At 46.9% G+C, this 18230-nt stretch overlaps 1 protein-coding gene across 1 annotated transcript in view; it reads right to left on the bottom strand.

Moving 5' to 3' along the window:
• Positions 1–3970: 3970 nt before the first annotated feature.
• Positions 3971–18230, bottom strand: part of LOC146831063 (uncharacterized) — a 40334-nt gene continuing 26074 nt past the window's right edge. Inside the window, exon 3 of the mRNA XM_085603830.1 lies at positions 3971–4426. Coding sequence (XP_085459956.1) covers positions 3971–4426 — 456 coding nt within the window. The remainder of the gene's footprint in view (positions 4427–18230) is intronic.

Raw genomic sequence — 18230 nt, 5'->3', positions numbered from 1 at the left:
TAAATATTGAACTTACTACATACCAGTTTTTGGATCATGCTGAATAAAGCTATTTATTTTTTGCCCTTGGAACACTCCTGCTTTGCTGGCATTGCTCTCGATATGTAGTAGTGTGCTGCTCATAGGGGGGACCATGGGATCTGTGTGCCATCACACGGTGTTAGCTAGCTTTCTCAATTCATGTAAGCAGTTGCTGCATGTTGCAATTGTCCCAGGGTGTTCCCAATATTTAGCGCCGAGCTGTGTGTACATTAGCTGGGTGTGTGACGGACTCCTTCAACTTTGCACATGCTGAGCCATTCTCCACCTGCATCATTCGGGGCATCCTTGGTAGTCATTGTACTTGTGTATGTGGACTATTGACATGACCTCATGTGTACATGTTTTCATTTTGGCCCTATGCATGCGTATACTCCCAGCCTCGCACACATGTGGTACATGTACTGCAGGGTCTTTGTGCACCTGACTGACATTTGTGGGCATGGTATCTGTGGCTACTCCACCCTTTGCGTTCCATGGGCACTGCTGGGAGTGTTAGGCACCCACCCCTCCTGTCTCAGGGCACTGCTGGGAGTGTTAGGCACCCACCCCTCCTATGTCTGGGCACTGCTGGGAGGACTCTGCACCCAACCCCCCTGTCTCTGGGCACTGCTGGGAGGACTCTGCACCCACCCCTCCTGTCTCAGGGCACTGCAGGGAGTGTTAGGCACCCACCCCTCCTGTCTCAGGGCACTGCTGGGAGTGATAGGCACCCACCCCTCCTGTCTCAGGGCACTGCTGGGAGTGATAGGCACCCACCCCTCCTGTCTCAGGGCACTGCTGGGAGTGATAGGCACCCACCCCTCCTGTCTCAGGGCACTGCTGGGAGTGTTAGGCACCCACCCCTCCTGTCTCAGGGCACTGCTGGGAGTGATAGGCACCCACCCCTCCTGTCTCAGGGCACTGCTGGGAGTGATAGGCACCCACCCCTCCTGTCTCAGGGCACTGCTGGGAGTGTTAGGCACCCACCCCTCCTGTCTCAGGGCACTGCTGGGAGTGATAGGCACCCACCCCTCCTGTCTCAGGGCACTGCTGGGAGTGATAGGCACCCACACCTCCTGTCTCAGGGCACTGCTGGGAGTGTTAGGCACCCACCCCTCCTGTCTCAGGGCACTGCTGGGAGTGATAGGCACCCACCCCTCCTGTCTCAGGGCACTGCTGGGAGTGATAGGCACCCACCCCTCCTATGTCTGGGCACTGCTGGGAGTGATAGGCACCCACCCCTCCTATGTCTGGGCACTGCTGGGAGGACTCTGCACCCACCTCTCCAATTTCACAATATGTACGCTCATGACATACACGGATGTGGGTACGCTCCATGCATTCGAGGTGGGGGTACGTGTCATACTTACACTGTTGGGGTGGGGGGTACGCTCCATACGTCCGCGGGTGAGGGTACGGGTCGTACTTACACTGTTGGGGTGGGGGGTACGCTCCATACGTACGCGGGTGGGGGGACGTGTCGTACTTACACTGTTGGCATGGGGGGTAGCTCCTTGCATTCGCGGGTGGGGGTACGTGTCGTACTTACAATGTTGGGGTGGGGGTACGCTCCATGCATTCGAGGTGGGGGTACGTGTCGTACTTACACTGTTGGGGTGGGGTGTACGCTCCATACGTCCGCGGGTGAGGGTACGGGTCGTACTTACACTGTTGGGGTGGGGGGGTTCGCTCCATACGTACGCGGGTGGGGGGACGTGTCGTACTTACACCGTTGGGGTGGGGGATACGCTCCTTGCATACGCGGGTGGGGGGACATGTCGTACTTACACTGTTGGGGTGGGGGGGTACGCTCCTTGCATACGCGGGTGGGGGTACGTGTCGTACTTACACTGTTGGGGTGGGGGTACGCTCCATACGTGCGCGGGTGGGGGTACGGGTCGTACTTACACTGTTGGGGTGGGGGGTACGCTCCTTGCATACGCGGGTGGGGGTACGTGTCGTACTTACCCTGTTGGCATGGGGGGTACGCTCCTTGCATACGCGGGTGGGGGTACGTGTCGTACTTACACTGTTGGGGTTGGGGGTACGCTCCATGCATACGGGGTGGGGGTAGGGTCCGTACATATCCGTCCCCACGCTATGTGATGCTTGTGCGGGCCGTACCCAGGTCTTTGCCACGTGGGTACGAGCCGTCCCGCCATTGTTGGGGTGACGTAGGTGTGGGCGTGGTACGACTCGTACCCACGCTCTTAAGGCGTGGGTACGGGACGTACCTGTCTGGTTGTGTTGCAGGTTTGCGTCGTGAAGAACCTCCGTTGTGGCGGTCGCTGGCTTAGCTGGACACGCCCCCACCCCCTCGTAGTGACCAGGGCCTGGGAGTCAGGTATGTCCAGGGCATGTGTGCTGTGTGACTTTGGTGGGGGCTTTGTGGCCTGCCCTGGTCCTGCCACCCCCCCCCCTTTCCCCCCTCCCTTAGTTGTTCTGACCTTCTGCGGCGTCTGCGTCGTAACCTGTAGAGGAGGTCGACTGCTATGAGGGCCGGGATGACACGTAGGTTCGGGTCCATGTCTGTCCGTCGCGTACGGGTACTCCTTGTTCGCGTCGTCCTGTCTGTCCGTCGCGTACTGGTACTCCTTGTTCGCGTTGTCCTGATTTCCCGGCAGTTTTTGGCTGCCGGAAAATATTCACCGTGCTGGATGACGTCGGTGGGAATCGTAATTCCTGGTTCGTGAATGGCAGGCTGCGTGCGTCCCGACGTCAGGTCGGCGCTTTCCCGGATCGCATTTGTATGTTTATTTTGGTCGGTCGGGGTTTTGTACGATTCGTACGGAAATGGTGTTTCCGTGCGAATCGTAATTCCATGTTGGTAGATTTTGACGACCGGGTACGCGTCGGACGGAGAATATGCTCCGTCCGACGGTTCGTACCCGGTTTTTACAGGATCGTGATCGGCACCAAAATGTGTAATACATTTATGAGTCATAATACTCATTTTTTCTTTTTTCAACAAAGATGCCAAGGGCACAGAGGAAACAAACATCAGCTGAAGGAAACCTTCGGCCCAGGAGGGGATAACTTCAAACTTTGGGAGGAGAAGTGAAGGAATATGATCCTGAGGCACCAGGAAGAACAACCCTCTCATGGTTCGTGATCCCCCTTGCCTGAGATTGCCATCACAACTACCCAGGAGTAAATATTGGATGAGAAGTATCCCTGGCAGTTGGAAAGTGTGGTAATGCAGCGTCAAACACCACTATCACCTCATATATCACCTGCCCCTCTGGTCCCTCCTTGTCTGCCTTCCCAATCAAGGCCAAGAAGTTTCCATCACCCTTTTCTCCCCATCAGCTTCTCACATATTTCCCTCCTTTGAGGCAATCCAGGTGGTCAAGATGCATTTTTATGCTAGATGCTATACTGACTATCCAAGTAAATGTAAATGTAAATGTAAGGGATTTATAGAGCGCATGACTGCCCTAAGGCTTCCCAGCACTAAAAGATGTTATGCTAGTGAAGTGCCGAGCATACACGTATTTAGCGGGGAAACAGCCAGGTCTTTAGTTTTTTCCTGAAAGAGGTTTTGTTGGATACAACTCAGATTTCAAGTGGGAGGGCATTCTACAACCTGGGTACCAGATGGGCAAAAGATCTGCCACCCCGTCTAGCCCTTTTAATTCTGGTTGTCCTAAGGAGCTGCTGTTGGGAGGATCTGAGGTGTCCAATCGGGGTGCATCTAGATATCAATTTTCTCAGCTTTACAGGCCCTGATAATGTCTCTGTGCGCTATGCAGAGGGTTTTAAACTTAACTCTGGCATCGACAGGCAACCAATGCAACTGTTTAAGAGGTTTGTTGACAGAGATGTGGTTGGTTTTTTTTTGCAGGAGTCTAGCTGCCGCTTACTAAACCACTTGGAGTTTCCTTACTACATACTTTGGCGATCCCAGATACAGCGAATTGCCATAGTCCAGCTGAGAGATTAGGAGGGATTAAATCACAGTTTTCTTCAGGTGCTCGGGAATCACTTCAATTATTTCCCTTAACATTTTAAGAAGCGAGAAGGAAATTCCTGATAGCTTCCTGGATTGGCAGTCCAACATAAGTATATCCTCCAGCCAGACTCCCAGGTTTTTTATAGCTGGTTTGGGGATAGGTGGATCTCCCATACAGTTGGGCCACTGTGTCAGAGGTGTATGGATGCCAAGGTTTCCCAGCAGCATAAGCTCTGTTTTCCCACCATTCAGCTTCAAACAGCTGTTAGACACCCAGTTGACCACTTTCTCCAGGCAGAGGGGCAGCTGATAGTTGCTTGGGTTGGAGACGTTAGTGAAGGACACAACTAGCTTGGTGTCAGCATATGACACCACTGATATGCCAAATTCCTGTACTACCTCGGCAAGCTGTCGTACATAGATATTAAATAAAGTAGGGATAAGTGATGAGCCCTGCAGAACACCATATGTGATAAGGAGGTGATCTGAGACACAGCCCCTTTCTATCACCTGGAAGGTGCTGTTCTTCAGGAAGGAGGCAAGACTTTACCCTGAAGTCCAACTTTCCCTAATCAGCTTTTTAGGATAGTGTGATCCACGGTGTCAAAAGCAGGGCTGGGGTCCAGCAGGAGAATGGCGACTGATCCGCCCTCATCTAGTCGTGTACAGACATAATACCGAGTTTTTATTTTCAAAGTACAAAAATATCGTTGGAGATATCGAAGGGACAGAATATCGACATAAAGAATATTGGTGACCAGAATATCGACATAAAGATAAGAAATATTCTTTTTGTTTATATCGAAGTCAGTAATATCATTTGTAATAATATTGTTGTTAATAATATCGATGTTTATATTAGTGTTATGTATTTTAGTATGTATTTTACATGTGTGGGTTCTATATTTTTGGTTAGGTATTTTTAGAAGTTATTAATTTTTTTTAAGTAAATTTAGCGTTTTCGTTCTGTAGCGGGTTGTGAGTTTGTAGGGGAATAGGGTGGGAAATTATTTAATCATAGTAAATTAAACAATAATTTTGAGAAATTATTAATTATATTCAATTAAATTTTGCATATCGATTCTGTAGCGGGTTGTGGGTTTATAGGTGAATAGGGTGGGAAGTGATTGAATTATAATTAATTAATTATTATTTTTTATTAATTTATATTTATATGTCAAATATTTTATCTTGTTAATTGTGGTAATTAATTTATTATCAATTACTTATTAATTGGTTGTTAATTATAATTGATTATTTTGTCACTATCTTAATTGTGTTATATTATTTAGGAGCGGGTTGTGGGTTTGTAGGGGAATAGGGTGGGAAGTAATTTATTTTTAATTAATTAATTATTAATTTCAATTAATTAATAATTAAGTATTTATTATTTTATATTGTTAATTGTGGTAAATAATATAATATTAATTAGTTATTAATTGTTTGTTAATTATTAATAATCAATTGGTAAATATGTAAATGTTGTTATTTTTTTAGGAGCATGTTGTGGGTTTATAGGGGAGGAGGGTGGGAAGAAATTTAATAATAATTAATCTATTTACATTTGTAATTATTTAATATTTACGTATTTAAAAAATGATATTGTAAATTGTGTTAAATAATATATTGTTAATTATTTATTAATTGGTTAATAATAATTATTAATTAATTATTAATTATGTTATTTGTGTGATTTGTTCAAGAGTGGGTTGTGTGTTGATAGGGGAGTAGGCTGGGAAGTAATTTAATTTCTATATATTTTTTTTAAACAATTATTATAACATTTATTTTAAATTGATTTATACCGTTAATTGTGTGAATTAAATTATTATTCATTGTTTTTAAATTGTTTGTTAATTTAAAAAAAAAAAAATTATTAATTAGTTAATAGTGTTAAGTTTTTTTTTTTTATTTCAAATCATTTTTATTGAAAAAGAAATAGAAAAAGACAAGACATACAATAAATGACACATGAAATCCCAGTACATAACAAACAGCTAGTGCCTGAAACTGGCAAGTCTATAGATGGGTCACACCCATCACGGAAATATATGAATACAAATTCCTCACAAACAGAGCAATAAAACCAATAGGTCTGGACAGTAATTCAGGCCCTCACATCCGAGAACATTGACTAGCTCATGGACTAGCTTATACCAAGTTAAATTAAGTTAAATTAAGTTAAATTAAAGTAAAGAAACTGAGATATGTCATGAAACCACGTACAGCACACCAAGGTCCGATTGCGCTATGTTGATTGGGCGCCCTAAATGCCAGTGCCTTATTTCACGTGTGTGTTGCCTTTCCGAGTCCGCCATGCCCTTTCTTCTATAGCTTAAACGTCACATTTCCGTATCTTCCATTCAGGGTGGGTCAAATGAGAATGCAGATCTATCTAGGGCCTTCCATAGCCTCTTGTGAGGAGCACGCCATGGGGAGGAGTGCAGAGCTGGATTATCAGCTACTCTTAAAAACGAGAGCCATTCCTGCCAAACCCTGAATGATACCTCAGATGCGCTCTTCCATTTACACAGCACCACCTTACAGGCTAGAGTAAGCAATACATCCAGCAACTGACGATCATTGTCATTATGAAGCTCCTGATCCAACACTCCCAATAGAACATAGACAAACTCTCTTTTAGACTTGACGAAGAAGCTTCAGTTATCAAAAGGAAAAGGCGGCCTGGGTCTTCCTAGCTTCAGGAACTATCAGACGGCTTTTCTCTGCAAACAAGGAGCACAGTGGTTGAATGAGGGTGCGGACTACACTCCGCTGTGGATTGGTATTGAAAAATCCCTGATTGGTGATGCTCCTCTTATAGCATTGCTCTCGATGGACCTTTCCCACCTCCCCCATTCCAGATACATCTTATTAAACACTAGAAGAGCACTGTTGAGGCTTGATCAAACTCATAAAGTAGGGCTGCTGTGGAGGAAGTCTACCATGGTATCCTTATGGTATAACCCATCACTTAAGATGGAAGGGAAGCCTCTACAGTGGAGGAGTTGGTCTAAGAGAGGAATTAACCTGGTACGAGATTTATTTGACGGGGGACACCCTTTGCCGTTCTCTTCGCTTCAGGCATGCCACAATCTGTCGCCAATGGACTTCTATGACTTTTTGAAACTCAAAGTTATTCTGTCTACTCGTTCCCTCAACACGAATGATCCTTGGCTTAAGACCCAGGTTCCAAGACTTATGAAATCCGGTCACTTCGTTTCCAAAATTTACAAGCTACTTCTTCCTGCACCGAGTAAGGCACACAAGAAAAATGAAGTCAAGTGGGAATTTGAACCCAACTCTACCGGTTTAGTATTTGATTGGGATCTGATACATGTTGCTGCCCTAACGAATAAGATCTCACCTATTCTAGCCCAAACCAAATACATGCTCATTAATAGGACATACTGGACGCCAGAAAAACTCCATAAACTTCATTTGAGGGACAGCCCGCTGTGCTGGAATTGTGATTTGGAGGTGGGAGACTTAGCACATATGCTCTTTGGTTGCTCTGTGCTGGGACCGTTCTGGGGGAAAGTGTTTGATTGCATAGATCATATTTTTGGGGTCAAGTCTAATAGTGTTATGTTTTACAACATTGTTCGTGTCATTTATAGTGGATTATGGTGGGAGGTATTTTTTTATTTTTTTATTAATTAATTGTTTGTTAATTATTTGTAATTATTTTACTGCAGTGGGAATAGTAAAATATTCCTCTCCGCTATCCAACCCTTTCCCTACTGTTGCACTCTCTGGAGTGGGAATAGTAATTTTTGCCCCTATGCTATCCAACACATTCCCTACTATTGCACTCACTGGAGTGGAAATAGTAATTTTTACCCCTACACTATCCAACACTTTCCCTACTGTTACACTCACTGGAGCAGGAATAGTAATTTTATCCCTTCGCTATCCACACTTTCCCTACTGTTGCATTCACTGGAGTGGGAATAGTAATTTTTACCTCTCCGCTATCCAACACTTTCCCTACTGTTGCACTCTGTGGAGTGGGAATAGTAATTTTTACCCCTACGCTGTCCAACACTTTCCCTACTGTTGCACTCTCTGGAGTGGGAATAGTAATTTTACCCCTACACTATCCAACATTTTTCCTACTGTTGCACTCACTGGAGTGGGAATAGTAATTTTAACCCTCCGCTATCCTACACTTTCCCTACTGTTGCACTCTCTGCAGTGGGAATAGTATTTTTTACCCCTACTCTATCCAACACATTCCCCACTGCTGCACTCACTGGAGTGGGAATAGTAATTTTTACCCCTACGCTATCCAATACTTTCCCTACTGTTGTACTCACTGGAGTGGGAATAGTAATTTTTACCCCTTCGCTATCCAATATGTTCTCTACTGTTTTGGTTAATGTAGTGTAAAATGTATTTTACAAAGATTAAAAATACTTTAATATTTTACTTTATTATATTTATATTGTATTTTATTTTTATGTTATTGGTGTATTTGTATATATATATATATATTTATAATGTTTAATATATTTCTAACAATTTATAATTTAATAAAATGATTATTTATTAATATTAATAAGTACATATATATATTATATTTTATATATAGGTATGTTTATTTTTTAGATTATATGTATTACTTATAATTAAAAAAAAATCAAATAATTCTAACTATGTTTTTTTTAATTATATGTATTAATTAAACATTAAAAAAACGATATTCTTAACAACAATATTTTAGACAACAATATTTTGTTTCGAAAAAATTTTGTTCTTACCATTAGGTAGATAGGACTTCGATATTCTGGACAACAATATTTTTGCATCGATATTTTTGTACCTCGATATTTTGATGTTGATATTCTGTCACTGATCCCATCTAGTATTGCCTTTAGCTCCTCTGTGACCGTCAGCAATGCTGACTCAGTACTATGTGGGGCCCGAAAGCCCATTTGGGTGGGATGAAGGATATCATTGGTCTCTAAGAAATTGGTCAGTGTATAATTAATATGCTTCTCCAAAAGTTTACCAAGATACTGTAGGAGGGAGATGGGGCACAGGTTATTATAAATGGTGGGGTGGAGATTGCCTTTCTTTTGTAGTGTCTTAATGGTTGCGTGCTTCCACGGTTTGGGAACTAGAGTCGAATCTAGAGATACATTGAGTAGTTCAGTTACCTATAGTTAAAGGATCTCCAGTGCCTCCACTAGGAGACGCGGGGATGCCGGGTCAATTGGAGAGCCAGATTTGGTGGTAGTAATTAAGTGTTGTGCATTTTCTTCCTCCAATCTAGGAAATTGAGCTAGTGATGAAGATGAGGATATCTTACTTATTTTAACTGCAGCATGTTCCCTATTTTTCGGGAACTGATCGTATATTTCTGTCACTTTATTCAAGAAAAGTCGTTCATCTCTTGACTGATGTAGGGGGGGCGTTGGAATGTTCATAAGGGTTGGTCAAAGTTTTGACTACCTTAAATAGCTCTTTAGGGGAATTTGCTGCCCGCGAGATTTCCCCTTCATAATATTTAGTTTGGGCTTTCTTCATTTCATTGTGATAAGTTCTGATTAACAGCTTGTATCAGACTTGAGGGTTGGGTCATAGTGTTTCCTCCAGAGTCTGTCTAATTTCTTGCATTGTTTTTCCAATGCGCAGAGCTGTTCAGTGTAGCATGGGGTAGTTTTGCGATGAGGTTTACTGTTAAGACTTCTCTTAGGAGCACAAATTTCAGCTGATTGGGTGATCCCATTTCTGGTATTTCTCTTCTATTTTACCAGAAAAGATGGGGATATTATCCTTAAAGAGCTGGAACTGGGCTTTTGGAATAGCTAGAAGTTTAGCATGGAATGATGGTTTGATTATTGTTCTCTTTGACTTCTGCTGTTTAATCATCGAAAAACCCCTTCAGCATTATCAGCCTTATCAATCCCATGACCAAGCCCTCATCCCATCGCTACATAATAGGAGGTACCAAGACTCAGTTCCTCTACCAATACAATTGTGCTAGCGGAGATGAAGGAAGTAACCAGCAGCGAACGTGGGAATTTAAACTGCAGATGATTTTCTGGTATGAAACTTTTTGTTTTCAGAAACAGTCAACATATGTTTTTTAAGATTACTCTAAATATTTCAGTATGGTGTGACTTTTTTTGTTTTATTTAGAGGTGGATGTAATTCTTGTGAATCAGTCTCGCGTAATCATGCACAATTACCTAAGAATTCTGCTAGATTACGCTTGAATTATGCAAGAGTAATAATTCTGTATTTAGTCTTATTTCTTAGCACACAAATGCACCCTCCTGTCCAAAATGGACGCAAGGATGCATTGTGTGCTAGGAAACAGCACTAAATACAGCAGAATACGAATAGCTAAAGTGAGTGACCACTCACACTTCTTAAATGTGAACATTAATCCCTCTCCCAAGTGTTTATTTCCATCCTACAGTCAATATCGGACTCTACTTTCTTCCCCTGGACAACTGTTGCCATCACCACTGCATCAAGCCCATGGCCCGCCAGAGTTTATAACCAGCCCAGCCCCAAAGTATGAATGCATGGACACTGCACTACTATGCCTTCCTATGCCATTTATAGGGAGTTAGTCATGCATTTTCATGGCATGGGCCAGGAGCAGACCTCTACCAAGAGGCAATATTCTGAATCCCTTTTTGCTGATCTTGGGCAACACATCTAATTAAATAGTGCTAAATGCTGTATTCCGTTTGGCTGAGATACTTGCCCTGATCGCACAAGGTTAGGAGAAAACCAAGGAAAGTTTTCAAATTATATGAAATAGGAAATCATTTGAGAAGCTAAAAGGCAAAGAGTAAGAAATTGAGACAACTGTAGGAAACAACTTAGATGTCTCAAATACTGGCAGATTTGGCATAAACTCATGAAACATCAGTTGCAGTACTCAGGGACAAGTCAGAAGATTTGAAAACTGTTCCTGAGTATCGAATGTACAATTGTATGGTATATGTGATTAATCTACACTGTCAGATCGCAAGTCATACTTGAAAACAATTAAAGGAAGTGTATTATCTGAAAAGAAAAATTGGATTTTCCCGAAGCATATACAAAGGTATAAAGGATGCCTTCAAAAGAAAAAAAGTCCAGTCAAACCAGTTATCTTTATAAGGTATATCGCAAAATAACTGAAGCAAGCATATACCAGATAAACACTCTACTGCAATACAAGCTATTCACATGTATGCCTCTGCTCGGAGCTAGCAGAAAAGAGATGGTTATTTTAAAAGTGTTTTTATAAAATTTAAAAAATGGACTGGATCCTTAGGTGCCAATTCCGATCCGTTAAAAAAATTTACCGTCCGACTCGTATTGGTATATTTTTACGCACGAATCGTACAAGTACCGTACAAACTGCGAAGTACGATTCGTACGTGAAAAATACATACGAATTGCGTCGGGAAAATGGTCCGAGAGGGAGCCGTAAATTTTTACGTCCGAATAGCGTCGGGAAAAGTGTCCGATAGGGAGCCGGACATTTTTACGTGCAAATAGTAAAACAGAAGTCCGAGCGCGCAAGTACGATCTGTACCGCCCATCCGAATACACAACCACATGTAAAAGGCCCCGTACGGAGCGAACGCTGTAGCCTACATGTACACGGGTAAACTTGTGCCCAAATACGAGTCGTACAGCCCCCCTCAACCCGCACATGTCAGCACCATACCCCCCTCTGCACCATACCCCAACACCGTAGCACAGCCCCGCACCTGTACGCACCGTACCCCAACACCGTAGCACAGCCCGCACCTGTACGCGCCGCACCCCAACACCGTAGCACAGCCCCGCACCTGTACGCACCGTACCCCAACACCGTAGCACAGCCCCGCACCTGTACGCACCGTACCCCAACACCGTACCCCAGCACCCTCACCCAGCATCGCGTATGTACGGACCGTACCTACGCGAAAAAGACTCATACAGAACCAGGACACAGTAAAACAGCACAAGGAGGGTCAATTCGACTCGCACAACACCACAAAACATGTCAACATGACAAAATACATCTCTATGACTGACCTGCCACATCCAAACAGCCAAACTGAGGACCAAATCACAACCACCTCTTATAACACACCCACCACAAATTCAAACACAGCCACACCCAAAAATTGGACCAATAAAAAGGGCCCACACACACAACCCATGAGCCATTGCAACAGACCCACTGCTCACAGACACCACAGACAAACAACTGCACCTTACTCGCACCTTACTCACACCTAAACTACACCTTCACTTACACACCTTTACACAACCTCCTTCACAAACACCCCCTCTTCACCTTCACTCACACACCCTCACATTCACACCCACACACCCACAACCATCCACGCCCACACCCCACACCATGCCCACTGACAAGAATCCAAAGTTCACTACGGCGGAGCTGGAGCTCCTTGTCAACGAAGTCATCAGAGTCGAGCCACAGCTGTTTGGAACATTGGTCAGACTGACCACCATAGCCCAAAAAACCAGCCTGTGGCAGAGGATCGTCGATAAGGTGAATGCTGTTGCGCCCATCCGAAGGACCAGGCATGAATGCCAAGCCAGGTGGTACGATCTGTGCAGGGCAGTCAAGAGGAAAATGAATGAGGAATACGCCCAGAGTAACATCACTGGAGGCCCGTACATTACCATCCCTGGGAGGAGAAGGTGATGGCCACGCTTCCGCCGGTGGGAGTACATGGAGTCGAAGGAGTCACAGAGCCTGGTGAGTACACAAACAACTCATGTAACATTGGGGGGAATGCCATCCACACCCCAACTACAACAAATGCACTCACCTACCCCCAAGCCCTCACGGCACACAACCACACCCTAAAAACCACGCTCATGCCACTAACGTCTCCATGCCCCATTCACAAATAAAGGCAATGCCATGTCCCAGGCCACACCAACCACAAACACAAGACTGGATGTCCGGGATGCTGGGAGGGTGGGGCTCACACAACACATTGTGCAACTCAGAACCAGACACCAATGCCCACAGCTCATATGGCCTAGGTACATACCCATGCACCATGCCCAATGCACAGGGACTGGCAAAGTAATGACAAGGTAGCTGACACTTGGCCCTGCTGTAGGCAGCACAAGGCCCTCCTGTGACCACTGTACACTCAAACAACAACTCCACTAGCTCACATACCCAGCACAGGAACTCACACACACTGTCATGCCAGCATGCACCATGAGGGGACAGACACATCACCTGGGAGACCCAATGACAAATCACACTACACACAACAGCAGGCCTGGTCACACCCCCCCCTCACACAAGCACACCCCCCCCCGGGCAGGCAACGGATTTACCCACTCCCACAATTGACATGTGACACAACAAGACCAATCCATAGCCAAATAAGCATCCCAGCAAAAAAACTACTGGCAAACACTCAGGAGCACATACCAATCTGTCCCCCGCAACATACCCATCCCCAAGTGTACATTGAGAGGAATGCTAGGCACATCCAACCACCTGGAGGAACTGTGACTACTTGAATATGTATGAAACATGGATGTGGCATGAAACAGCATTAACATTGTCTCTCTCTCACACACAGGGCAACGTCATCGACCTCCCCGCAACAATGGGGGGGGAACAATCACAGTCCCAGGCTCAGTGTGAAGATGACCCCACCGTCAGCGACGACTCTCACCACTCCGTGGATGACCCCGACCAACCTGGCCCCTCTGGTGCCCAAGCCCCTGCAGCACCTGCGTCAGGTACATCTGTGCCAACCACCACCCCCATTCCTGCCACATCCCAGGAGACACCCAGGAGCCCTGCTCGCACCGAACAACACAGCCAGTCTGACCAGGAGGGACAAGGTTCTCCGGGCACCCAGGAGGAGGCAGACGACCACGCTAATGCCATCCCTCAGGGGTCCCGTAGACCTGATCAAGCCAGCTGAGGGAACCGGTATAGCACACATGCGCCACATCCTGGACACATACCGGCGTGACACTAGGGGCATCAGCCAGGTAGTGGCGACCCTCAACGAGATTAAGAACCTGCAGGCCGAGCAACATGCCAGTCAACAACAACACCAAGGACGGATGGAGGCAAGACTGGCTGAGCTCCTGGCGGTGCAAACGGACATGAGCCGTTCACTCCGTCGGATTGCCGACAACATGGGCAACCCTCCCTGTGACACCAGGCGAAGACCAGCACCAGCCACAGGGAGGGAGGAGGAGGAGGATTCCTCCGACGGAGCATCACAGACATCGTCAAGGCCTGCATCTGAGGGTCCCCGGAGGAAGGTGGGTCGTCCACGGAAAAGACCGTGAGAGTCAGCGGACCATCCACATCTCCCAGGTCACCTGGCCTGGCACCTGGCCCTCTGGCGCAAAGCACCACCTTACCCAATGACATTCTCTGCCACATGGACTTGCTGGTCACAGTCTGACCAATGACGACCAACACTGTGGTCTGGACTCTGATGACTCCAACTGACAAGGATGCCATCTCCCTCTGTGAACTTTGGATTCTATGCACCCTGTAGAGCACCTTACTTCATCCACCAAAAGACTTACCCCACCAAAAATAAATACTTAAGTTTGTCATGAGATGTTGCTGTCATTTGGCATTATTCACCAACATATGTGTGTGTAAATGTCAAACTATGCCTGAGTGTTGAACTAACTCCACACATCCATACCCTGGGAACGGAGTCTGGTACAGGACACACATGGGTCACAATGTATCATTCAATGCAGACATGGAGCGCAATACTCCCCTGTGATGGCCTCAAGCTGCTGAGGGGGTGTTAGGGAAACTGTGAGGACACACCTATTTGGAAGAGTAACATTAAGGCGTAGAGGTCATGCCTCATTTGGAGGTTCCTGGGGAGGGAGTCCCAGGTATGTGTTCCCAGGTGGGAGAACTATGTCCTGCATGCAGGAGTACGGTGGATCAGAAGAATGGTGGCCAGGTCAAGGTTGGATGCACGGAGATGGCACTACAGGGTCTCGGATGACAGTGGTACAAGGTTGGTTTTGGGTCAGGGTTGTGTCCTGCCTCCTGAGTGTGGGTGAGGAGTCTGAAGGTCATCCTGCAGCACACAGTGATCCATTGCAGCTATCACTGCTGGACGGTGATGTGGCTGGGGCGCGGGATGTTGACGCTGAGGTGTGCAGATGCAGCCTGGATGTGGACAAGTGTCCCTGGATTTTGGATGTGGCTGCTCCGTAGAGGGCAGGGCAGTATTTGACATGGATGTTGTCGTGGACCTGGGGGATGGTCCGTCTTACCTTGGAGTGGATCTATCTGGGGATCGTGTTCATAATGCTGAGGGTGTTGCAGTGTGAGGTACAGATGCTGGTGATTACCATGGCAAATTAAAGCAAGCAATCCATGATGCACAACATCTTGCGTGCGTGGACACTGGGTGCCTGTGCGGGGCCTCTGTGGGTGGGACACAAGCAGTTGAGCCAGCTGTAAGGGGACAATCCTCAGATGTTGACCTCAGTCCTGTACAAGTCCAGCCTCAGGTGGCTGCTGTTCTGCCATTCATCTGTGGATCCCATGCAATCTTGAATATTGGAACTGGAAATGTCTGCGTCCTTGGTGAGGGTGAGGAGCGCCTGGCTGTCAATGGCATACGAGTTGATGATGAGGGCATGTGCGCATGTGATGGTGGATAGGGGGGTCCTGGACACATTGTAGATTGACACGCTGAAAGATGATACCTGTGCCATGTGCCTCACGACAAAAGCATATTACATGCAGAAGCCTTGAGTCCCACTCACATGGCCTTGCAGGGGTACAGATCCGGTGGGGAGTAGGAGGGACATGACCTGGTGGGTGTGACAGGTCCTGGAAGGCGTGGCAGCGCTGTGTAGGCAGTCGGAGTTGCACACTCATCATGCAAAGGTGTTGTGTGTGCGCTCAGTGCATGCCTGAGAGCAGGCGGGAGATGTGTGGATGGCCTACAGCAACACTACCAAAGTGATACGGGCCCTACACACACGTGTACGGACCGTATCACTGGAGTAGTGGTGCCCTAGGGGTATGTGTGGAACGCACTGTACCTGTGTGTGGATAGTGAAATTACATAGGGGACACATGAGGGACAAGTATAAGGGCCTAAATGCATGCTGGTTGTCATGGAGACCGAGTTTCCAGTTCAAAATTTTTCATCAGGTGGCCAGCAAAAGTCAGTTGGAGACAATATACTATGTTGCAAAGTGGTTGTTGACTTGACATCATGCTCAAATTTTGAACCATGCAAAGGCCCTCACTGGGGTAGGTTTGAAGTGATTGGAGGAAATGTAGGATGCAAATGAGATTGACCAATCACTCTGTACTCCTGTAAATGAAACAGCCTAGCAAGGGAGATATAAAGCAGCCAGGACAGATGAGAGAGCACTTGCCTGCTCAACCTTCCATTCCACACCACTGCTGCTGCTCTTGATTCCTCTGGCACCATGTCCAGGTCTGTGGAGAGGGCCCAGCCTTTCACCCAAGAGGAGAATGAGGCGTTGCTGGACGTCATCCTCCCACAGTACCCCTGCCTATTTGGGAGACCAGGGGAGCAGGTGAGTGCTGACTCCACTAGCTGTGACTGTGCCCCTTTTTTGTGTCTGTCACTTCTGGCATTGTGTCCAGGTGTGACAGACATGCAATGTTGTTCATGGTGGGTCCCAGGGGGGGGAATGCCTTATGTCTCCCATGCAGAGCCTGATGTGGTTCATATCTGCACTCCTCACTTGCATTGTGCTTACTGTGACAATCACTGCATGGTGCATGCCACATTCAGCCTGGCTAATCCCCTTGGGAATGTTGTTTCCATAGTCCTGATGTGATTCTGTGGTCTCCCCAGTGTGACAGGTGACTGTACCCACAGATGTGTGTGAGTTGAGTGTACCTGTGGTGATAGTGTCCAAATGATGTGTTCGTCCCCTGGACATTGGTGTGTGTGTAAGTCCCCTGTCATGGGTGAGTGTTGCACCCCAGCTGCATGGAGGATGCATATGCCCTACCCATCTGACGTGAGCAGGGAGCCGTGCTGTGTGTCTGATGTGCTGAGCTAGGCCCACACCTGTGACTCCCTCCAGTCAAGTGGCACATGTGCAGAGTGATGTTTGTACCCGCAGTTGCCAATGGCAGGTGATTGTCCTGTGCCTGTGTGTGTCTGTGTACTCCGCTGAGGTTGCGTCAGTGGCCTGGGGCATGTGACTGCTTTGAGTTGCTGTCCATTATCCTGGTGTTGCTTGTGATGCACAGTGTGAGCCATGATCATTGATTCTCTTGCACCCCTCATGCCACCCGTGTACTTTAAATGCCACATAGTGCATTTGGCCTTCCCCAGAGGATAATGTCCCTATGACAAAGGTGCAATGAGTTTGCTGCATACTATGCCCTGTTCAAACAAGCCCAATTGTTCTAATGTGTGTCTCTGTGACATGGAGCAGGTGTATTGATGTTGTCTCACTTTGTCATCCTCACAGGTAGCCACCTACGCCAAGGGGGAGATTTGGAAGCGGGCCATCAGGGCTGTGACGTCGGTGGAGGGTCGCAGTCGGCGCCTGGCCCAGGTGAGGAAGCGCTGGCAGGATATCCGGTGCTGGACCAGGAGGATTGCCCGGGTCCTGCTGGAGGACTCACCTCCACGCAAACACAGCGGGCGCCAGCGCCTGACCCACCAAATGAAGCGTGTCCTGGCGGTGGTCTTCCCTGACATGGATAGGCGGCTACAGGAGAAGCAGCAGCAGGAAGGGGGTAGGTACATGTGTGTTTGTTGTTTGTCACCAGCTTTAGGAAGTGCTCAGTCGCATGGATACACTGCCAGGGTTTATATGTGCAGTGCATATCCTGTTCCCCAAAGTCAACCGGTCCTGTTCTTTCTCCCTTCCCCTCCTTGACATGTTTGCCCTGGTCTGTGTGAAGTCACTCTTGCACAAGGTAATCTAGGCTGGCAGTTAATCCAAGTGCCCAATGCTTGCAGCATCATGTGTGGGGGTGGTCTGTGACATGTGTTGGGACCTTGCCTGTGCCCTGTCCAGTTCAGTCATTTGGGGGTCCATGATTGTTGGCACTGATGCAGAGTCTCAACATAGGAGTGTGAGGCTTAAAATGAACTGCCTTGCAGCATGCATGACCGATGTTATGGCCTCAGACATGATGTGCATGAGGGGGAGATATGCATAGTGTGGGGACGGTTGCTCCTGTTGCAGTCGGATCTATCCAGGACCATGGAGCAGTGTGGCCACTACAGTCCCCTGAGACACCTTTTCCTAG

This window comes from Triturus cristatus, chromosome 5_1 (genome assembly GCF_964204655.1).
Source record: "Triturus cristatus chromosome 5_1, aTriCri1.1, whole genome shotgun sequence".
In the NCBI taxonomy this organism is placed as follows: domain Eukaryota; kingdom Metazoa; phylum Chordata; class Amphibia; order Caudata; family Salamandridae; genus Triturus; species Triturus cristatus.
Note: the sequence above shows the minus strand (reverse complement) of the source record. Positions and strands in the feature narration are given on the sequence as shown.